The sequence below is a fragment of the Equus przewalskii genome, chromosome 11, assembly GCF_037783145.1.
Source record: "Equus przewalskii isolate Varuska chromosome 11, EquPr2, whole genome shotgun sequence".
Taxonomy (NCBI): Eukaryota; Metazoa; Chordata; class Mammalia; order Perissodactyla; family Equidae; genus Equus; species Equus przewalskii.
The window spans coordinates 24,118,752-24,143,205 of NC_091841.1; the positions used below are offsets into that span (position 1 = coordinate 24,118,752).

Sequence of the window (24,454 nt, forward strand, 5' to 3'; positions counted from 1 at the left end):
GCCTTTAAAGGGGTGATTAAGTTAAAATGAGACTGTTAAGCTGGGCCCTGATCCAATCTGACTGGTGTCCTTTGAAGAGGAAATTTGGAGCCACAAAGGGTCACCAGGGACGCACATACATAGAGGAAAGACTGTGTGAGGACAGGGCAAGAAGGCGGCCATCTGCAAGCCAAGGAGAGAGGCCCCAGAAGAAACCAGACCAGCTGACACCTTGGTCTTGGACTTCTAGCCTCCAGAACTGTGAGAAAATAATTTTGTATTGTTTAAGTTCCCCAGTCTGTGGTATTTTGTTATGGCGGCACTAGGAAACTAGTATAGACATCATCATTGGCCTTTGCCACTTTCTGTCGCTAATAATAACCATAAAGCTTAACACATTACATCTCGGGCATTGTGGTAGCAGTTTGCATGCTTATCTCATTCAATCCTCCCCAAAATATAGGGAACATTATTACCCCATTTGGGGTAATAGGCTCAAAGAGGTTAATGACATGCCCAAGGTCACCCAGGTGATAAATGACTGAGACAGGATTTCAACCCAGGCAGGCTGGCTCCAGACTTGGTGCTCCCAGCCATCACACCACATTACAGGGACATTTTGGACACCGGGTCCTAGAAGGCCCCTGCAATGAACGTTTGTGTCCTCCCAAAATTCATCTGTTGAAATCCTAACCCTCACTGTGATGGCATTAGGGGGTGGGGCCTTTGGGAGGTGATTAGGTCCTGAGGGTGGAGCCCTCATGATGGGACTAGTGCCCTTATATACAGGACCTCAGAGAATTCCCTCACCTCTTTCTGCCACATGAGGACACAGCAAGAAGTCGGCAGTCTGCAACCCAGAAGAGGGCTCTCACCAGAACTGATCATGCTGGCACCTGATTGCCAACTTCCACCACCCCCCCGCCCCAGAACTGTGAGAAATGAATTTCTGTTGTTTATAAGCCACCCAGTCTGAGGCATTCTGTTATAGCAGCCCAGAGAGACTAAGACAGCCCCCCGCAGCCCAGGATCTCAGACCAGCTTGAGAAGCCTGGTGGATACTCCCAGCCAGGTATGAAGCACGGCCTCATAGCTCCAGGCTGCCATCGAGACTGGTCTCCCTGGAACCTCAATGGTGGCATGTCACCCCAGGAGCCCGTCAACCTCGCAGTCTTCAATCACTGCCCTGCCTTGTCTGAAAGCCTGTGGAGCTATTATTCTGTTCCTCTCCCCCCGAGACACGTCTGCCACCTTGTCCTTTGGCAATGGGGATGAGAGAACGTCCCTGAACCCAGTGAATAAGCAAGCCCGTTACAGGCTGCCCGACCTCCAGGTCCTCTTCAAATCATCGCTACGACTAAGTGCCCTTGAGGAGTCTGCTCATCAATTCACCTTAGCAAAAGGCTTAGGGGCTGGCCCATTGGCCAAGTGGTTGTGTTGGCGCACTCTGCTTCGGCGGCCCAGGGTTTCGCCGGTTCGAATCTTGGGTGTGGACATGGCACATCAGGCCATGCTCAGGTGGCATCTCACATGCCACAACTAGAAGGACCCACAACTAAAAGTACACAGCTATGTACTGGGGGGCTTTGGGAGAAAAAGGAAAAATAAAATCTTAAAAAAAGAAGAAAAAGGCTTAGCTCATAAGCAACAGCAATGACAGCTGCCCACCAAGAACAAGAATGGGGCTGCTTCCTCACCTCCCTGTCCCCGGTGTCAGAAGCTCAGAGCTGTAATGGACCCTAAAGATGGTCCCCCTTGATCTCCTCAACAGAGGGGTTGCACGGTGCAGGGGTGGTTCTAAGACTGGGAGAGTCTGATGTAAGATGCAGGGAATGGTCATTTCTTGCAACTAACACCCTCCCTGCAGGCCCCCTGCTGAAAAAATGCTAAGTCAACCCTCAACATGAACAAAGCCAAGCTTTGTAGGCCCTGCATTACTTTGGAGGGTGGGAGGTGAAAAAAATTGGCCGGTACGCCTGTTACTCATGTTACAGCTCTTATTTCTGTCTGCAGCATCTCAGAAACAGTTAGCTTCCGACCTGGCTTCTCCTGCCTGTGTTATAAGCTCCGTGAGGGCAGGAGCTGACTCTGTCTCCTCCGTTGCTCCCAGCACAGATGTGTCTCTCAAGGCGTGTTACCCGAACCACCTGCACCAGACTTACCTGAGGGTTCATGAAATGCAGATTCCCAGTCCCCACTCTAGATCTTCCAAATCAGACTCTCCAGGGTGGGGCCCAGGAATCGGCAGCTATCAAGCACCCCAGCTGATTCTAATTTTCACTGCCCTGCTGGCTGCTTTCTTTATCCATGGCCCGGCCCCCTGAGAAAGTTGACCAGGCCCTGATATGGAACATCAGGAGGGAAACCAACCATCCTGGTGTGGACTGAGGCGTTTCCCGGGACGTGGAACTTCCAGTGCTAAAACCAAGATTGTCCAGGGCAAGCCAGGATGGTTGGTTATCCTGGCCCCCTCGAAACCACACACAACAACAGGGAGCAGAGTTCCCCAGCTCACAGGGGAGAGAGCATCTCCAAATCACTCTTACTTGGTGTTGGAATGCACCACAAATGTAGTCAGAGTTGAAAGTGGGTGTGGGTGATGTTCCAGGATTTCACAACACTTCAAATGAAAAAATGAAGTCAGACCACAAGGAACTGACTCAGGGGCTCTGGAAAAGGGTCCAGCTTCTCCAGTCTGTCCCCTGCCCAAAACCTACTATCACCAGCCTGTGCCTACCCTACGCTGACTATTCCCTCAGGATCAGAGGGGTCACCCCTGGGTAGGAGGAGGTCGCGAGAATCACAGGATATCAGAACCAGAAAGTCCCCTGGAGATCAAAGAGTCCTGGTCCCTCATTTCTCAGATGAGAAAACGTAGGTCCAGAAAAGCCAAGTGATTGGCAGGGTCACACAGCCAGTCAGTCAGAAGGTGACTCCAGCTCTCCTCATCTCCCCACCTCCACACAAGCCCTCTGCTGGGCAAAAAATGACAAGAGCAGAAAAAGAAACCAGAAATATTAACTGAGGGGGAGGAAGCTAGACACAGAGACGGGTGGTGTCCTAACCCACCGCATGTTACAGATGAGGAAACTGAGGCATGCAGAGGTCAAATATAATTCCCCAGGCCACACCCAGGAAACCTCTCTTGCAGGTCACGTAAGGCCTGTCCACAGTGGCTATGGAAGTGGGTACTCCCAGCAAATCTGAAGACTTGCCATATCTGAAATGAGAGACTCTGGTGACAAGGTGCAGCAGAAAGGTGAGACTGGAGCATCAGGAGCTAGGAGTGGAGACCTGCATCCATAGACACCATCCCGGGGCCTTCAGCCTGGGGAGCTTTCCCAGAGAGAGTGTGTACACCAAGCCTAGTGCAGGTTACTCTGAGGGGAGCAGTGGCGGTGACTGATTCTTCACTTTAAACAGTTTTGAGTTGTATAAAATAATTGATAAGAATTTGGTTTTGTGATATCCTTAAAAAATGATTACTGCTAAGATAAGGAAAGAAGAACACAGGACCTCCCTAACTGGAGGTAGGTGGTCATGGATTTCCTGAAAGTGAGGTGTCCGTATTGTGGTAGAATTGGACTGCAACTTGCCTTTTTAAGAACTCTTAGAGTAAATAATCTGGAGACCATACAATGTTTCCACTTAGACGCAATGGCAATCGTAGGAGAAGGACGACACCTAAGGATTTCAGAACTAATTTATAAAGAGTATTTTGAGTTCTCTATAATTGAGAATTCAAAAATATTACTTCCAAGTTATAGTCCATGACAAAATGGGAACAATCTTCCAGGAATTGATGTCTCTGCGGTTGGCCCGGTAAAGCCCTGGCTATGCGGAACTCTTAGGGAATGAATGAGTCACTTTATAGAGTAGAGTTTCCTGAATAGCTGAAGGTGAAACCTTTAAGTGATGGACATTCAAACTTTTAAATAGAAGTCTTTCTAAAATGGCCTCTTTGCCCTCTGCATTCTAAAACAGAGTGCCCAGGACGTTATTTCATTTTAAGGCGTGACCCTAGGGCTTGCCAAAGCCTGGAACAACTCCACTTTCAGTACCTTACCTTCAGAACTTGCCCTCTCTCACACGATCCCCCCGCCCCGCCAACCCTGTGCCTCATTCCCACCACCCCTGCGCTCCCATCCCATTTCATCTCTGGACTCTAGCCTGGCACCTCGTCCTTCCTTGTTGCCGACAGTTATTCAAAGCTCAGCTGCCATGCCCAGTGGATCAGCACTTTTCTCTGTTCCTATTTATTAAAGCTACAGAACTGGAAACTGCTGGAAAGAGTCCCAGAACCGTGCTGCAAATAATCAGAGCAACAGCCCACATTCGTTTGACACATGGCACCTTTATTTACAGATTCTACGAATTCCTTGCATGCCCTGAAGCAGCCAGCACAGGTAGTTTGGGCCACATTTTTATGACAAAACTAAGTGTTATAGGTTTGATGAGCTTCATAAGGTCATCTGACCAATAAATTGTAAATGGATAACTTGAATCCAGGTCTTCTAATTCCAATTCCATATACTTTGCTACTTCTTGAATCACCTATTCTAAATATCTGTTATCTAAAATCTACCAAGAGAATGGGCTGGATACGTGAAAATTGGCCATGCAGCTGAACTCCTTTAACATGAAGGTTGGTGGAATCAAGCCTGGCAATGGCTTTGTATTTCCATTCGTGTTAAATGGGTTGCTTGTGCAAATCATTGTAACTGCTAGTTGCAAAGAAACGTTTTGTGTAAGCAAGCCACTGCAGAGCTTCTGCAGGAGATGAAAGGAAGGGCGATGTGGTTACAGAGGGTTTGGTCAATGTGACCGGGTTGTGCTATAATTGTGAACGGCCCCTAACGGAAGAACTCAAAGGTGAAGGTGTTGATAATTTACTCTCAGAAGAACTGGCTTCTGCTTTGTTTTCTTCTCTAAGTCTTACAGACCGGGAATGTGTTTCTAATGATGTATTCATTTTCACCACATTCCAGGACAACACAATAGTGTCTTATGTTCCAACAAGTTAATTATAACAGAATGTTACCCATTTGGATTTTTGCAGAGAGTGTACGCCCCACAATCACGCTGACTGCTATCACTTTAAATTTATGACCACAGATCTCAAGTTGCCACCCAGCACTGTCCAGAAATGCTACTCCATTTCTTAGCAAGTTTCCTTTCCCCCTCCCTGAGATGGCTATTCCACATGTTCTCCTCTCTCCTCCAGCCGCTATCCTCCCTCCCTGTCTTTGATCTTAGTTCATGATCTCGCCCCTTGAGTGACCAAGAAAATAGAAACCACCATCAAAGGCTATTTCATCTTCCCTCCGTCAAGCCTTCATCCTCCCTGCACCTGGGCCTCCCTTCCAGCCTGTTCTGTTGGTAGAATAACCAACTGTCCTAGTTTGCCCAGGACTGGGGGCATTTCTGGCACATGGAACTTTCTGTTTCAAAACTGGACTTTCTGGGACCAGCCCTGTGGCCAAGTGGTTAAGTTCAAGTGCCCTGCTTTGGTGACCGTGGGTTTGCCAGTTCGGATCCTAGGCACAGACCTACACACCGCTCATCAAGCCATGCTGTGGTGGCATCCCACATAGAAGAACTAGAATGACTTACAACTAGGATACACAACTATGTGCTGGGGGGAAAAAAAAGGAAGATTGACAACAGATGTTAGCTCAGGGCCAATCTTCAAAAAAAAGACTTGAGTCTGCTTGCCTTGTTTATAAAAACAAAGCAAAACAAAACTAGGCTTTCCCTCGACATGGGACTTTCAGTGCTAAAACTGGGGAACATCATTCCACATAAGCATGAGCCCTCATTGCTCCCTCCCTTCTGAAGCCCATGCTCCAGGGTAGGCCAGATCCCAACCCTCTCACCAACTTGAGGGCTCCAGTCCTGCACTATCCTGTCTTTTCATCATCCATCTCTCCGTCTCCATTGACTCCTTCCCTTGAGCATGCAGACAAGGTCTACCATGCCCCATCTCAAAGAATAAGGAATGTCTCCCTTGGCCTTACTTTTCTCTCCTCCTACCAACCCATATCTCTGTCCTTCTCAGCAAAGTTCCATCTTTCTTCACTGAATCCTCTCCTCATCCGCCATTCTTGGTCAATAACTTCCACTCAGGCCTCCATTCCTTCACTCTAACAAAACCTCCACTGTCAAGACCACTCACACTGCCAAGTCCAAGGTGCTATGGCAATTGCTAGGAAATTTGCTGAATGGCTACTCTCAATTCTAGAACGCGTCTCTGCATAGACCAGTAACAGTGTGTGGACAGGCGTATTTAGGGAACCCCTCTTTGAAGAGCACGGCTCTCCATCCCACACTGTCCTGGTTTTCCTCCTACCACATGCACTGTTCCTTCTCTGTCTCCTTTGCTGCATCCTCTTTCTTTTCCTGGCTCCCAAATTTTGGCAAGTCCCAGGTCTCAGTCCTTGGTTCTCCTCTCTTCTCCAACTTCATGTTCTTTTTGGTTGAGGCCAACCAGTCTCACGGCTGTAAATACCATCTATATGCTGATGGCCCCTGCAGTGGATAGAACTGTGTCCCCCAAAGAGATTTGCTCAAGTCCTAATCCCCAGTACCCATGAATGTGACCTTATTTGGAAATAGGGCCTTTGCAGATGTAATCAAGTTAAGATGAAGTCATACTGGATAAGAGTGGGCCATAATCCAATGATTGATGTCCTTATAAGAGGGAAATTTGGATACAAAGACACAGACACATAAAGAGAGAAGATAGCCATGTGAAGAGGCAGAATTTAGAGGGATACAGCTATAAACCGAGGAATGCCAAGGATTGCCAGCAACCACCAGAAGCTAGGAAGAGGCAAGAAAGGATTCTTCTCTAGAAACTTCAGAGGGAACACAGCCCTGATAACACCTTGATTCTGGACTTCTAGCCTTCAGAACTATGAGACAATAAATTTCTCTTGTTTTAAGCCCCCTGACGAAATCAATACAAGATCCAATTTCTATCTCCAGCCTGGACTGCTACCAGATTTCTATACACCCAGCCATGTACTTGGCATCTCCCCTTGGCTGTCTATTAAGTATCTCAAATTTAGCATGTCCAAAACCAAACTTTTGGGGGGCCGGCCCCCTGGCTGAGTGGTTAAGTCCCTGCGCTCCCCTTCGGTGGCTCAGGGTTTTGCCAGTTCCGATCCCGGGCGAGGACATGGCACTGCTCATCAGGCCATGCTGAGGCAGCATCCCACATAGCACAACCAGAAGGACCTACAACTAGAATATACAACTATGTACTGGAGGCTTTGGGGAGAAGAAATAAAAGAAGAAGAAGATTGACAATAGATGTTAGCTCAGGTGACTCTCTTTAAAAAAAAAAAACTGAATTTTTGGTTTTTCTTTCCTAGATCATTTTCTCCTGGTTTCCCCAACTCAGTAAATGGCAAGGCCATTTAGCCAGTTGTTCAGGCCAAAACCGTAGAAGTCATCCTTGATTTCTCTCTCACTCCTGCCCCCATATATCTGATCCATCAGCAGTTTTCATCAGCTCTACATTCAGGATATTTCCTCCTCCTCTGCCAACCGTTATCATGCCTTGCTTTTCTAGAATGTTCCAAGGACTTGGTCTTGTTCATTGCTATCCCCAGGGCCTGGAACATAATAGGCATGCCATAAATACTTGTCAGATTGATGAATAAAATAAAACCTTATCAATCCAAACACTCCCTTGATTGAGAATTCGTGATCACTGAAACAGAGGCTACTGAGCACTTTAACAGCATAATTAAGATAAGGGAGGGCTTTAACTATGTGGGATGATAAATTGTTTACATACAACATGCCTGTTAATTATGAATCATATGTATACTCGTTATGGTCCCCTAGTTTCTCTTTTAAAAGACCTGGTTTACTTGGTGGTTATGCAAAGCCTAGGTCCTTCCTCACAACCTGATTCAATACATTTAAAGCACATCCTTGAAAATATTATAATTGCATTTCTTCAAAAGAAAATGCATATTCTACAGTTCGAACTTTGCAGTGATGTCATCAGAAAGCACACACTATAAACACCTTAAATTCTCGACGCTTGTAATCTCCACCACAGCGAGCCCAGCATTCCAAAAATGCATCTTGAAACACTCAAGCCTTTTGACGCTGAGGAAAGCATGTCAGAAGCTGTAATTGTTTGAAAAAGAGAGATGGACACTCTCTCAGGCAGTTCCCAACATACCCAGCTAAAACTTGAAGCAGCGCCTGTCTTCCATATATATTTGGGGGCCCAAATTGCCATTTTCCCCGTCAAATTGTTGCATAGGATTTGCTCCTGTGCAGTTCAGTTCAGCTCAGCAAACACTTCCTGAAGCCTGAGTTACACCTCGGCTGCCGAGGGCTCAAAGAAGAGTAAACAGCACATGGTTTCTACCCTCCAGAATCTTCTCCCATTGTGGGATAATTATATGAGTTGTATTAATTATATTGGGATTATATTCATATAACCAGATTATAATAACAGCTATGGTTGAGTGGTGCATAGGGTGCTATGTGGGTACAGGTGAAGGAACAGGTAATTCCAGAGGGGAAAAGACGTTAGGGACAGAGAAGGTGACACATGAAACCTTCACAAAGTGGACAACATGGAGAAAGCAGAAAGCACAATTCATCCAGGTCTGAGTGCTGGATCATAAAGCAAAAATTACGTGGAAAAACCGCATAGGGTTTAGAGAATAACTCCTGTACTGGACCTCTGGTTTCCAGCCACCAAAAGCCTGAGAGCCGAGAAATGTAAAACTCAGCTAACCATCCAAATGCTTTGTCACGCAGCCACACAGGGAGGCTCCAGGGCTGATCCTAGGGGCCGATGGGGGGTCATCCCAGGAGGGCAAGGTCAATAATTTTGTGAATGCCCGTTTATATTAGATCATCAGCTCCCACCAACCTTCATCTCTCATCTCTTTGTCTTTCAGGGAATAAACAAAGCTCTTAAATAGCCAAATTGTTCGTAATAATCCCATGCTTACCCAGCTGGTGAATTTCAATAGCCTAAATAGAAAATAAAAGATCCTGCGCCTGCAGTCCCTCTGGACGTAGCCCCTCCTACCGGACAACCTCCTCCACCCGTGGTCAGCCCCTGCAGGTTAAAAGAACTCCTGACTGTATTTACACCAATACAGGAGAAGGATGTGGGAGGGACTTCTGTTGGACAAAAGCTTCAGCCTCCTGCAGCCGCAGGGATGAGGACAGAGGTGTCAGTGGCACCAGGAGAGGCCAGCTGTCCTGGGAGGAGTGCTTTCTGACTGCACACTCAGTCCAAGCAACCCCAGAGCAGAGTTTCTCAACAGTGACCCTTTAAATATTTTGCACTGGGTAATGCTTTGTTGTAGGAGGCTGTGCTGTGCACTTGTTTAGTGGCATCCCCACTAAACTGATGTCTCAGTCAGTACGGGCTCTTATGACAAAGATGCCATGGACTGGGTGGCTTAGACTACAGAAATTTATCTCACAGTTCCGGAAGCCGGAAGATGAGATCAGAGTGCCAGCATGGTGGGTTTGCAGACAACTGCTTTCTCGCTGTATCTTCACATGACAGAGAGAGAGAGAGATGCTAGCTCTCTGGGTTTCTTCTGAGGGCACTAATTCCATCGGGAGTGGTCCACCTTCATGACCTAACTAGCCCCCAAAGGCCCCCATATCCAAATAGCATCATGGTAGAGGTTAGGGCTTCAACATATCAATTGTGGGGGGAGAGGCACAAACATTGAGTCTTCAACATCTATTTCTACCCACTAGATGCCAGTAGGAAATCACTCTCCTACCCCAGTGGTGACAACCAGCTGTAACCAAGCATTGCCAAATATCCCCCGGGAGGGATATCGCCCCCAGTCGAGAACCACTCCCCTCAAGGACAAGGCAGGGACAAAGGTGGGGAGAACCCCCGTATGAACCAGACATTGGGGAACACAGGGACACAGTGGGGATGGAGGGGTTGGGCCAGGGTGCCTGTGGTCCCAGAGAGGCTGGCGGTTACATCATTCAGGGTGCCGGAGAGCCCTGTGATGACCCTGTGGGGGGCAAGCAGCAGGGGGCTCCTCCAAGCCCCTCCTTTGAAAGAGGGTAAGGTCTTTCAGTTGAGGGAGAAGAAACACTGGTAAAATCTAGGTCCAGCTCCACATCCACAGGGAAAAAATCAAGGGCTTTCTAAAGTTAAAAAGCGGTTTACATCTAACTTTTTGGCAGAGAGAGAAAACTTTGAACTTTCAGTAAGAAGGGGCAACATCTTTTGTTAATAAATGTGTAACTTGCACAGCCAGAGGCACTCAAACTAGAATATACAACTATGCACTGGGGGGGATTTGGGGAGAAGAAGAAGGAAATAAATAAATAAATAAAAAGAAATGTGTGACTTGCATTTGCCTGGGCCACCCCATTCTGGGCTTAAGGTTGGGGCCGTTTTGAGAGTAATAACGTGGATGTCAATGACTCTTGCCTCTGACAGCTATGGTGGGGGCCCGATCTCCTCCAAGACCTACTCCTTACACACACACACACACACACAATTACTCACACACACACACACACACACACACAATTACTCTTGGAAGTCCTCAGATAGCTCCTCACATGTCTGCCTGAGCAGACCCAATTTGCTCCCCTGAAGGGTCGGCCATTATTTCCGCCACAGTGTCTCCCTCTGCTGATGGTCACCATCCTCACCCCACTGCTTGCTAAGCTTCCAGAAGACCTCGCTGCTGCTCTCAGGGCCCCCACACCAGCTACCTCCTTCAGCTACTGGATCTCTGCCGCCAGGCAGGGCTGCACCTCCACCATCTGCAAGGACACAACCATTCTGCTGGGCACCACAGTGTTATGCCAGGAACTAGGCCAAAGCCACACGATACCTCTTGGGTCCTCAATGCACCAAAGACGCCCCACCCTCCTTGTCCAGGTAAGCAAAACACCTCTTTGTCTGCCTCTGGCCACAAATACAAAAGCATCATTTCTCAGTCCCATTGTCTTACAAAGACTGTGGTACAGCCACCCTTCCATGTTGTGACTCACAGCCCCCTTGTCTCCACAGGACTCAAGTGGGAGACAGGAAGACAGATCTGAGGGCCCCACATCAGGCAGCATGCAGAACGATCCTCCCGCTGCAACGGCTGAGCCTGACTCTGTCTTCCCTTCTAGGAACTTGTCTACCAGAAAACCCCTCCATCCCTCTAGCAACTAGGCTTCCAGTGGCTGCCCCACTCCCTCACAAGACAAGCCTGAAATCCAGCAGAGGGTGCAGCATGGGCTCCAGCTAGTAAGCGACCACCCAGCCATGCACCCACTCGCTACCCATGCTGTCTATACACGCGGCTGGAAGTCCTCGGCCTCCTTTCCCCATCTCATTACCATGAAAAAAAACAAAGAAGTCAGGAAAATCACACCCCAAGTAGAAGCCTGCATGAGTTATCATGGATATTTATTGGCTGCTTACTCTGTGCCAAGCACTGCTCTCAGCCCTTTACATGAATTCTCTCGTTTAATCCTTACAACAGACCTATGCGGTAGGTACTATTACTATACATGGGGGAAACGAGGCACAGAGACCTGTGGAGACCTGCCCAGGGCCAGGCAGTCAATAGGGGGCAGAGCGGACATGTACCGGGGTCTGCTGCAGGGGGTGGGAGGAGTGTGGGGGTGACCATTGCAGTGCGCGCATGTACACAGGCCTGTTCCACCCGCGCCTGAGCTCCATTCAGTGGCAGTTAGGAGAAAGAGAAATTAAGAAGAAAGGGGAGCCAAGGAAGGAAAGAAGAGCATGAAGAAAGAGAGGGAGAGATGAGACAGCCGGGAAGGGGGGAAAGGTAGAGAAGGCCCATCTGACCATGCTCCCTGGGGTGGGTTAGAAGCCTCCTCCAGAGGAAGTACACACCATCTCCTGGTCGAGGCAAAGGCTTGGCTCCATATCCAATCCTTCTGTGCCCACAGGTCCCCTTTCCCACATCTTCTGACCCACTCGCCTGCCCTGACTCCCACGCCATCAACACCATTTGCCTCTAGACCCAAAGTGGGATCTGGCCCCTGCTTCTCAGGGGTGCCTCCTCTTGAGTTGACACATGAGGCTCTCGCCCACCACCCCCCTCCGATTTTTCTCACCTCCTGTGGCCCCTACACACCCCATCCCACCCAGGCTCCTTCCCTGCTCCGGCCTTCTCTTGTCAGCTCCTCACCCTGGCCTTTAACCCACAGCTCGTGGACCCTCTGAACTAAGCAGTCCACACCACTGTCCCTCCCTGTCCTTCCATCTTGAGCTCTTAAGCTTTGGTCAACACCCCACCGTAAGCAATACCTGGCAGGAACCAGATGTCACCCACCCCGGGCCCCTCTGTCACCATCGCCCTCACTGCCCTCTTCCTGCCTCTCAGCCCACACTCCCTGACTCATCCCAGCCCTCAAAGCCTGTGCCAGGATGGCATTTCCCCTCACCCTCCTCGCAGCCTCTACCAGAATTTCTCAAAGAGCGGTCCAGACACCTACATGAGGATTACCAGGGGCCCTTGTTTAAAATGCTGTGACAGTGAAATAAGCCAGACACAAAAGGACACAAACTGTATAAGTCCACTCATAGAGGTCCTTAGAGCGGACAAATTCAGAGACAGAAAGTAGAGGGGTGGTTGCCAGGGGCTGGGGGCAGGGGGATGGGGAGTTGGTGTTTAATGAGCACAGAGTTTCAGTTTGGGAAGATGAGAAAGTTCTAGAGATGGATGGTGGTGATGGTGGCACGACAGTGTGAACACACTTAATGCCACTGAACTGGAGACCTAACAATGGTTAAAATGGTAAATTTTCTATTAAGTATATTTTACCACAATAAAAAAAAAATCCAATGCAAAATCGGGATCTTGGGAGCCGTGCAAGGAAACCTACGTTTTTAAACAGCTCCCCAGAGGTTCTTAGGCCCTAGAAATGTGAGAACTGGGAATTGCTACTTCTTCTTAGCTGTGTAACCTCAGAAGAGTCCCGGAACCTAGGAGCCTCAATCTCCATATCTGGAAATAGACATAATACCGTCCTCACACAGTTCTTGTGCAGGTGACACGAGATGATGAATATAACGTGCAAGGGGCATGTGGTCGCTGCTCAACAAAAGTGAGTTTGATATTGTCAGTCCACAGACATTAACCAAGCAGCCCCTGCAAAGTACCAGGCCCGAGCTGGGTCCTTGGGATACAGCAGTCAGCAGAGCCCGTTGAGTCCCGACGCTTTCAGACAGCAGGGGTCTCCCTTCTGCCACTCTCAGGCCACCTGAGAGCTACCTGCTAGGAATGAATACCTGGCAACATGTAAGGAGATTCCTGATGTCTCAGAGGCTGTGGTTATAATCTGGCGAAGGAGAGAGAGAGTTCCAGAGGGTAGGGGCCAGAAGAATCAGAGCACTTAAAAGGGAACCCTGACCCAGCCCAGGGTCAAGGCCTTCCTGAGCCGGTGAAGGTGAAGGCTGCACCAAATCCTGAAGGGTAATTGGCTTAGGGGGTGGCCAGGGCATTCCTGGCCAAAAGATTAACACATGCAAAGGCCCTGAGGCCTCTAGTACATTTGAAGAGGAGCAGGAAGAGCTGGCTGCTGAGGGCTGGAGAATGTATTCCAAGAGGAAAAGAGAAGCCTGGTCAGATGGTTTTACTCGAAGGTCTCCGGATCCCAGAGGCCCTCAGAAATCCACAGCCCTGGTGGGAACGAGCTTGGAACCTCTTTCAGTCACCTCTGCTCCAGGGAATTCCCCTCTACAGGAGACAATGTTATCTTAAAAGCACAAAGCTTTTGGCCTCCTTATCTCCTCAGCCGCTATTCCCTGTGGCTTCTTGGGATGGCCTCTTGCCTCCCACAGCCTCAGCCAGGCAGGTCTGGTCAGCTGCACACATTCTATTCTTCTCAGGTAGAGCCCAGGGGCTGGGACAGGTGGGGCTTGGTCTCAAGGCCTCTTCACACTAAAACTGGACCCCTCTGGCTCCTGCCAGTGCTCCCCTCAGAGCTCCCCCACAGACCAAGGGCACGTAGTTATCAGCTCTCACTTGGCCATTTTAAACACTTTCTAGAGCTCAGGAGAGGCGTTTTTCTTTTTCTTTTTTCTTTTTTTTTTTGAGGAAGATTAGCCCTGAGCTAACATCTGCTGCTAATCCTCCTCTTTTTGCTGAGGAAGACTGGCCCTGAGCTAACACCTGTACCCATCTTCCTCTACTTTATACGTGGGACGCCTACCACAGCATGGCTTGCCGAGCAGTGCCATGTCCGCACCCGGGATCCTAACTGGCAAACCCCGGGCCGCCGAAGCAGAACGTGTGAACTTAACCGCTGAGCCACTGGGCCGGCCCCCAAGGCTTTTTCTTTTTTTCTCCTCTTTTACTTTTCCCAAATTGACCATGTTTAGACAAGAGGAAAGCGTACATCAGTAGGAAAATCACTTTAAAAGAATACCTCCTAGGCCTTTTGGTGCACAAGTGTTTCACTAATGTTGACAGTTAAGATTACGAAGTGCGCCTACTTCGGCACTGACTGTAACAAGATAGCTGGGCAAATTTTTTAATAGCTTTATTTTTTTTACAGTGATCCATTTACTCTGCGTTTTCGAGTCTGTAAAGTGGTAAGCGTGCTAAGGAATTACCTAAACAGTTCCATCAGGCCAACATTTTTGTCTCGGGTACAAGGAGGCTTGGAAGGTTGCCAGACCGCTGGTGACTCTTTTGATTAAGATGTTTCCCTAAGAGCCTGTCGCCGTGCAGAGGGGGACATCCTGGCTGAGGACTAGGCCTCCATCCCTCCAGCGCAATGCCTCCCACTCCCTTCTTCCAATGTGCACGAGGCCGGAGCGTGACATCAAATTTCTCTTTCTAGAACCAGCTCTCCAAGTGGGTGACCCAGCCTTGCATGCAATCATGTCCTTTTCTCTGTTTTTGCTGTGAAACAATTTCTTGAAAGTACTCCAAAGTGGCTTTGGGAATATTCAAATCTCGACTGTTTTTCACTTCAATAAAAAATGACAGCAAATTTGGCTAGTACCGGGGGAGCCGGAATCCAGAGGAGAGGGGGAGAAAACCCCAGCCCCTCTTGTGGCTTGATTCTGCTAGATTTGTAGGAGGGTATCACACCTTCTCTCCCCATTTCCAGCAGGAGGGCGGCAGGCAGGATTTGCGAAGCCCTCCATCCACGCTTGTGCCTGCTGCGGGAGCAGGCTGGACCCAGTGGCCAGCTGTCCTGGACAGTGAGAGCCACAGAACCTTTTCTTTTGCCAATTTTGCCTCTCTTCTCCTTTCCAAATCCCTTAGTAACTGATACTTTAGGAATGGGAGAAAATAAAGCTGAAGGGTTAGATTAAATTATCAGTTGTGACAGAGCTCATTCTAGGTACAATGCAGAGGCTAATCAAACAAACGGGAGCCCCGACCTCTGTCCCCAAGCAGAGCCTTCCTTCCTGAACTCTCTGCTATGCAAGGAATTCTGCACGTAGTAAAAAAAAAAAAAAAAAAATCTCCCTGGATTTCTGATCTGTCCAAGTGGGAATGCATGGCGTGGAGAAACACCGCTTGCCCAAGCAAGAACAGCCATGCACAGGAAAACAGTCCAGTAAACAATGTCCTAGACGTTTCCAGAAAACCCCAGAGGCTGCCTTCCATGGTAACAGTATGTAAGAACTACACAGCTGGTACAGCTGCTGGGCTGACCCTGCACCGTGAGGGAAGTTGGATGAGAAAGAAGGTGTTATGGGCTGAACTGTGTCCCCTAAAATCTCATCTGGAGAAGTCCTAACCTCCAGTACCTCAGAATGTGACTGTATTTGAAGATACGGTCTTTAAAGAAGTAATTAAGTTAAAATGAGGTCATTTGAGTGGGTCTTAAACCAATACGCCTGGTGTCCTTCTATCAGCAAGAAATAAGGACACAGACAGTTACAGAGGAAAGACCACGCAGAGACAGAGAGAAGACCATCAACTATAGACCCAGGAGAGAGGCCTCAAGAAATCAACCCTGCCGACACCTTGATCTTGGTCTTCTAGTCTCCAAAACCATGCAAACATAAATTCCTGTTGTTTAGCCTATAATAGTACCTATGGTCCTAGTACCTATGGTCTAGTACCTATATGGTACAAGTACCTATGGTCTAGTACCTATACGGTACAAGTACCTATGGTCTATGGTACTTTGTTCTGGAGGCCCAAGCAAACTAACGCAGAAGACGTAGCTATAGAAAATTCACTGCCACCTATGTGAGCGTCGCCCAGAATCAGCCCTGCCTGGAGCAGTGAGCTCATCTTCACATGGGATGTCCCATCACCTCACAAAATCCAAGAATGCATCCCGAGGCTGGAAGATACCAGCCCCATTCACTCTACCTTCAGAAACAAATTAAACTTAGAGTAGAGATGAGAGTTATTAAGAACTTGCAGGCGGGATGAAAACATCCTCCGATATAATGGTTGGTCACAACTGATTCACTAAGAAGGTTTATGCTACATTGATAGAAGTCCTTTAAATCAAATCGCCAAAAAGGAAAAGAAGAGAATTAAAGAAAAGTGAGTCTGCTAAGGGTGTGGACAGTGGCGGTGTTTTTGTACTCGGCCAACATAGTTACATTTCCCAGAACTCTCTTCTCTATAGGTCCCTGGGTGGGGACTGGTGACAACAGAAAGGTGTGCAAGATTTGGAAGGCGCAAGTGAAGCATAGCTGTTTTATTATGCTCTGAAGCTCGTGTAGGGCAGACGCGGGGCAGCTCATGCTGTGCTGGCCCCCCTCGCTGGTGTAGGGCAGCCACTGGGCCCGCAGCTCCTCGAGCTCCTGGGCCAGGTGGGTATGGCTCTGGGGTGAAGGACTCCAACTTGTCCACAGGTCACCCACATCATGGAGATCGCAGGTGGTGAGAGCACACATGTTCCAGTTCACCCCTCGTCTTTCCCACTCCACCTTCATCTTCTCTTCTGAGCTGGCGCAGCTGAGACACGGGGCATCTTACACAGACCGCAGAATCAGCTCCCCCAGCGTAGGAGCTCTGACCCACTGATAAACCCCTTATTCTCTATGGCTCATTGACGTCCTGCTTCTCTGATCGAACCACAACTGATACGACAATCAATAGAAAAAAATCTATCTTAGTAGGCTATCCAAACAAGTAAGAGTTTAAGACAAACAACCTGAATGTGTCATAAACATTGAATTCTTTGTGGACTCACCCCTTGTGATACCAACTTAAGCCCACAAACAGTGAGATTTCAGCCCTTGGAGTCAACATTGTCCCTCTCGCCAGACTCCAAATCTCAAAGCCAACTGGATGCTGAACTCCCCCTCCCTGCTGCTGATCCCACCTGTGAATTCTCTCACATCACTCTCCCTTCCTTTCATTCCTCTTGCACCATCCTGGGCCCGACCTTCTGTGCTTCATTCCTGCCTCCACACCTCCTACCGTCAGACCTGCCATCGCCACCCCAAAACCTCCCCAAACCTCTGCTTCTAGCAAGTCAGCCTTCAACACTCTCCAAAGGCTATGTCCTCCCAGATCAAATCTAAACCCTCTGCTGAGATGTTAAGACCTTTTATAATCTGTCCCCACCCTACTGCCCCACCATCTTCCCCATTGCTCCCCAATATGTGCCCTCTGCCAAGTGAGGTTAGTCTCTTCCCTGTTGGGGTCTGCCATGCCCACTCCATCCCTGGGCCATCACTCAGATTTGTCCCCATGCTGTCAGACCTTTCCTTCTTCAAGTCCTATCTCAAGGATTATCTGCCTCTCAAAGCCTCATCAAAGCCATGGGATATAGTATTTAAGAAAAAGGGACTCTGGAGCCAGCCAGTCTGGATTCAAATCCTGGCTTTGTGTTTCTCAGCTCTCTATGACTTTAGGCAAATCACTTAATCTTTCTGTGCCTTAGATTCCTATAATAGCACCTACTTCGTAGGGGTATTCTGAGGATTTAGCGAGTTGAGTCACATAAAGCATTTGTATCGTGCCTGATGCATAGGCAGCGCTTGATAAGGGTCAGTTCTTACTTTAGTCTTATTTTTATTTTTATTATTACCCGACCATTCCAACCCTCTCCAATATTCTTTTCCCCTGAATTTCTACACCTGGTATAGCAGAGACTACGTTGCTCAAGCATTTAATTATAGTCCATCCTGTACTGTTTGCTGTGATTTCATGTGTAGCAAAGAAGAACAAAAACACTTTATCTGTAATCAGAACATCAATAAACAATAGCTTATTCATGAACATAAAATATTCCTCATTCCTAATGTGCAGAATAAGCGAGAGAATTCGCCCTGCTTCTTCCTGGCAGCATTTAACCCCTAAGAGACCCAGGAGGAAAAAGATGGGGACACACTGTCAGGTACATGAAGACACGAAAATGCCCACAAAATGGTGCTGAGCCTCATCCTCCTGGTGCATTTAATCACGAAAAAGATGACATTTTGAAAGACACAGTTTTCACGGCAAGAAGAGCTTCCTGGAGGGCGGCCTGGTCAGAGGCAGGGACCTCAGCCAGCATCCACTCCTCCTGAAACTGAACAGCACCCAAGTTACCAGGGACCCCAGAGGCCCAAGACCAAAGGGGCCACTAGATGGCGACAGTTTCCAGGTGGGGTGGGTCCCAGACGCTGTGCAGGCTCCCAGCCTTCCCTCCATGGGGCTTCTGGTTTACCACCCAGACCACTTAAGGGTCATAAATTAGTTTGCAGTCCAAGACAATACGGGAGTCTGTGACACTCAACTTTTTCACGTCTCTGTTTTTTCAGATATGAAAGGAAGGGACTGGTGGAACCAGAGGGCAGCTAACAAACCAGCCAGTTCTGGAATTGCACAGCATAGGGAATATAGCCAATAATATAGTCATAACATTGTGTGGTGACAGATGGTAACTGGGCTTATCGTGGTGGTCATTTCACAATGTATATAGATACCGAATCACATGATGTACACCTGAAGCTAATAGGATATTGTATGTCAATTATACTTCAATAAAAAAGAAGAAGAGCAGTGAGGGCCAGTAGATTTTTGCAAGCCCTTGAGCTTTGCCCCAAGTGAGATGGAGCAGTGAAAGGTCATGAGCAAGGAATGACATTATGTGACTGATGGTTTAAAAGAGTTGAACCTGTTGCTGTGCTAAGAAGACACAAGAGGGTGACCAAGGCAGAAGAGAGAGACCACTTAGGAAACAACTGTCACAATCCAGGTGCAAGATGTAGGGGCTGAGGTCAGGGCAGTAGCCGTGGAGATGGGAGAAGTAACTAGATTTTGGATATGGAAGATCAGGCTGATGGGAATTGCTACAGGTCTAAATATCGGATGTAAAAGAATTAGAAGCATCCAGGATGACATCAAAGTTTTAGCCTGAACAACCAGAGAGTAGAGTTGACATTTATGGAGGGAAAGTCTGTGGGAAGTACTGGGGTGGGGGTGGGGGAGAGAATTTTCCCACCAGGTGTTCAACCTCTGCTCTTGATTTATAAAGTCACCTTTGTGTGAGAGGTGGACCATATGATCCAGCAATTCCACTATTGGATATATACCGAAAAGAACTGAAAGTAGGCACTCAGACAGATATTTGTACACTCATGTTCATAGCAGCATTATTCACAATAGCCAAAAGTGGAGACAACCCAAATGTCCATCAGTGGAAGAATGAACAAACAAAATGTGGCATATACGTACAATGGAATATTATTCAGCCTTCAAAAGGAATGAAATTCTGACACATGCCACAATGTGGGTGAAACTTGAAGACCTTATGCTAAGTGAAGGAAGCCAGACACCAAAGGACAAATATTGTATGATTCCACTGATAGGAGGGACCAAAAGTCGTTAAATTCATAGAGATAGAAAACAGAATTGTGGTTGCCAGAGACTGGAGGGAGGGGGGAAGGAAAATTTATTGTTCGATGGGTCCAGAGTTTCCGTTTGGAAAGATGAAAATGTTCTGGAGAGAGATAGTGGTGACGGTTGCACAACACTGTGTATGTCCTTAATCCCACTGAACTGTACACCTGAAAATGGTTAAAATGGTAGACTTTATGTCATACATATTTTTTAAAAAATTTTAAATAGTGATCTCACAGATTAGCCCACTGGCAAGGGCTCTATAAGCCTTTAGAGATTTATAAATACAAACTCAGATGAAAAAATATCCTAAAGTTTTCCCTCGGTTAGCTGTGGGTACAAGAACATCTGCATCCATTTCACCAAGAGGCTTCAGGGTAGGGAGCAGGAGGTCGGGGGTGGGGGGAGGCAGGCATGAAGCAGAAGCCTATTCTAGGCGGAAAGAACAATATGAAAGAGGATAGGACTGGAATAAGATGGTCAGAGATGCAAAGTGGGCAAAGAGGATTGAAACAACAGGAACAGGGACACTGTGGACCACAAATGGTGGGAGATGGGATGACAGCTTTGGTGACCAGGAAAAAGTCATCATGCTTAACCGTCCTGTGTGAAGCTGATAAAGGGGCATAATTAGAACAGCTCATATTTATCGAGCTCTTACTGTGTGTCTGCGCACTGTACAGGTGCTACCTGGCTTAATCCTCACCACCACCACATAAGAGAAGTCCTCTAATTATCCTAATTGCTCAAATGAGGAAACTAGAACTTGCCGGAGGTCAGAGGAACAGAAACGGGATTCATACCCAGGCAGCCCAGCTCCAGAGTAGGGCTCTTAACCACTAGGACACACAGCTCTCCATGCCACACCGTGTGACATCCCACACTGTGACTTTATGAGTTGACATTCCCAGAGTCAACTTTGCAGCATTTCACCCTCCAAAACCCGCTGGAGCGTTCAGGACACCGTGTGACATCAACACCAGATATCTTGATTCAAAAGCCCCGCTGGTCTGAACTTCACAGCCTTATCTCAAAGTACCACAGTGGATCTCTGATCAAACCTATTGATTTTCTGCTTATTGACCAAAATGACTCTTTATGACAACAGCTGACAACGGGGTGGCCGTGAGAAAGCCAACACAAGTTCTGTTCTGTTCAAACGCGTTTTTAACAATTAAGGGAAATGGCAGAATTCTCTTGAGAAGTTGATTTAGAGAAAGCTGGGGGCTAATGGCAGAGGCAGGAAAGGCTCATTTCTGGCATTCTGGTGAAGTAATGTTTACACAACACTCCGGCTTCAAAGTCCATGAAAATGAGGGACATGCAACCTAGCACCTAAGGAAACATCCATGACGAGGGAAAAGCCTGTGACATGGTCTGTAGATGAGACCCCAACAAAGATAACCGTAATCTTTCACCTGTAGTTCGAACCAAGGCACGTGAAGATGAGAAGCCAGAGCAAGGGCCTCTGAGCTCTGCAGAGTTTATCTGAATCCTTGTTCCTGGCAGCTTTTACTCTGCCTCCTTCGGTACTGGCTGTCAATAAGTGCTCATTGCATGAGTAGACATTATGCACCCAGTGTATAACAAGTCCTTTGAGGAAAGGGATCAAATCCCAGTGGCCTTTAAATCCTAAGACACTTAATAAATGTTGATGAAGTCCATCGCACGAGAAAGAAGTGCTGCAGTGGGAAGGCAAACACTATGAGAAGCTAGAATCTGCTCCCAAAAGGGCAAGAGAGAAGCATCCAGCCATGTGAGTGTTGGGAAGGCAGCCAGAAGCTCTTGCCATCATCTATCTATTTTATGTACCAGACATACTCTGCCGGGGACCTTCCTGGGTCTCCACTGAATGTGAAGTCTAGCAGAAGCCCAGTGCTGAGGGAGCTGAAACAGGGATGACCAGGCACCGCGGGAGAGCACAGGGAAGGGGCAGTGAGCCCAGACTTGGAGTCTCAAGGAGGCCTGGGGTGGTAACTCAAAGGCCCAGAAAAACAGGGGACACAAGGCCTGTGGAATGGCATCATGAAGACAGAAGCAGGGCCCAGCATCATGAATTTGGGCACCCACCAGCACTTTGCTGTGGCCGGAGTGAAAGGCCCACATGGGAAGCTGTGGGTGCTCAGATGGACGCCAGGTCACGGCAGCCTTGTGTGCTAAGCCAAGGATGTGAACTCCACCCTGAAAGCCAAGAAGAGCCACTGAAGAATTTGAAGCAGGGGAGTAACATGATATGATTTTTATTTTAGACTGGCCTCTACTTAAAGCTCAGCCCATCAGTGGAGGAAAAGATCTAAGCCAGGCAGACCAGTTAGAGACGACTGCAGTAAATAATGAAACCTAAGATGTCAGAGATGTTGAGGAGGTGGGTGACTGGTGTGGCAACCAGATGGTTAGCAGAGCTGCTCAGAGGCAGAGAAAACAAGAGGCGGATCGGGTTGGCAGGGAGAGGGGAGGTGGAGGTGAGCCCAGTGCCAGGCCTCCCAGCTGGTGCAGGCCTGGAGCTCAGAAGAGAGGGCTGGCTAGAGAACAGGCTTGAGAATCAGTGGGCCCCAAGAGGTTGCCCAGAAAGCATCGAGAGTGAGAAAAATAAAGACCCCAGCGCAGGTCCTTGGGAAAGTCTACCCTTTGTGAGCCTACAAAAGGTCTGGGAAGGGAGAGCAGAGTTGTCCTAACCATGCAGACATCAAGACAAAAGAGACATCACCAAGCTGAGGGATGAGAAGGCTCCCAGAAGGGAGAAACATAGCTCCAAATGCCCAGAGAGTGCACTGGGCAGAATAAAGGATAAGCAAGAACAGTTTTGGGTGGAGATGAGGGAAGGCCTGTGGCAGTGGGTGGGGCACTGGAGTGAGTGGAAAACGGGGAAGAGGCGACCCTTTCAAGCAGGTTGACTCTACAGGGACAACAGCAAGAAGGGGGAGGGACTGAGGGAGGGTTTCTTTAAAGGGGGAGGGGCGTGTGCATATTTATCTGCCGAAAGGAGATGCCAAGACAGAGATGGGGTGCTGGGGAGAGACGGGGTGACCGGTGGAGGTGAATGAGAGGGATACACAGAACCCCTGGAGGGATTAGCCTCAGGAGTCAAGACACCATGTGATGCTGGGATGGAGGAGGCAGGGGAGGTGGGGGTCCACGGGGCGCAGGAGGAGGAAGCTGAGAGCTCCAATTCCCCAGTGACAGAGCAGTCACTCTGCTCCAGTTGAAGATTTCAACATTTCCAAAAAAGCCATATATTCCCCATTTTCTGTGAAACCTCCTGATTTTCAAAGTTTGCAAACTACCTCCAAAAAAGTTTAATTCTTGTGCAGAACCAAAACATGGCTATGGCCCAGACTGAGCTAACAGCCCCCCAGCTAGCTCCCCATGATCCAGGATTTCCACACCCATAGCCATTTCTTCCTTTTGTCTCACCCTTCGTGTGGGCGTCTCCCCTCTTGGGAGGCCTAAGAAAGCATTTCCTTTATAGGATCAAAAATACCTTTTGCTAAACTCTGGTGGCTCTTCAATTAGAAGTAGATACTAATGCTTGAATTCTAAGTGTCCGGTCTCTGCTCCACCCTGAACTCTGAATTCAATAGACACTGTCCTATAAGCATGCCAATGTTCCACAAAGCCCTACATACAAAGAAACGCTTGAGAAGCCTTCTAAAGGAGTCAATAATTCTTCTGTAGTAAGTGCATTTTCTACACGTTTTTCAAAGAGCTGAAAGGAGAGAAGGAGGACTTGAATTTCTAGACCCTGGAGAGGAACAGGCTGGGCCCCTGTTGTCCTGAGCCAGCGCCTTCCAGAGTGTGACTTCTATGGCCCAGGAAGGCCTGGTCACTTGCAGATGCTCCCTGGAGCCTATCTCTCAAGAGAGGGTATCATTATTACAATTAAGGTTATCATTCTTTCAGTTCCCACCACCTTCTCTCACCTGCGTTTGAGGTGGAGATTGAAACTGCCCGGGCTTGGCTGGTGGCTTCCTCCGGTTTATTCTGGTGTTTGCATTCCAGTGCTGATGGCTGTGATGTGTTCTAACAACAAAGACAAGGATTATTACCAGGTCATTCATCAAGTGATCCAATTAATTAACATTTCTTAAATGTCTACTAAGGGTATACAGAAAAACCAGAGGTCCCACCTTTACCCCCCACCACATCCCACCCAGCCCACTCCACCCTCATTTGGAAGTTCTGTCTGTGGAAGTGATCAGAGAATCTTAAGAAGGGAGCTGGCATATGCTGAAAGACATCCTTCCGTGAAAGTCCAGGGAAACTCGTACAAAGGGGACAATGTCATCTCGGGTTCATCAGTTCAGCAGATCTAGCCGCTGTCCTCAAGGATTTTGCAGTGGCAGAAGAAAAGAGATAAGGTGCAACCCAACACTGATGAACAAGATGCTGTCAAGTGAAGAATGTGTAGAAAGGAGGGTTGTGAGTTACTGAGCACCTTCTCTGCTTAGCACCAAGCTGGATCTCATGGGGCAGGAGTTCCAACGAGTAGATTGAACTCCACGAGGAGGCCCTGAAGCCTTATGTGGTAGATCTTCAATCCAGGGGTCACCACCATGTCAGAATAAGCGATCCATCAAGAAGGAAAGCCCACCTGAGCATTGGATTCCCTGGCAAGTGCCAGGATTCTCTCTGCCAGCAACATGGAAACCATGGTTGCTATCAAC

The 24,454-nt window shown here is 48.1% G+C and overlaps 1 protein-coding gene across 5 annotated transcripts in view; it reads right to left on the reverse strand.

The window, feature by feature from the left end:
- AHNAK (AHNAK nucleoprotein) overlaps positions 1 to 24,454 on the reverse strand; it is a 139,814-nt gene that overhangs the window by 66,903 nt on the left and 48,457 nt on the right. For all 5 annotated transcript variants that reach the window (XM_070565345.1, XM_070565344.1, XM_070565347.1 and 2 more), the window contains one exon: positions 23,711 to 23,810. In XM_070565345.1, the coding sequence (XP_070421446.1) occupies positions 23,711 to 23,810 (100 nt within the window). The remainder of the gene's footprint in view (positions 1 to 23,710; positions 23,811 to 24,454) is intronic.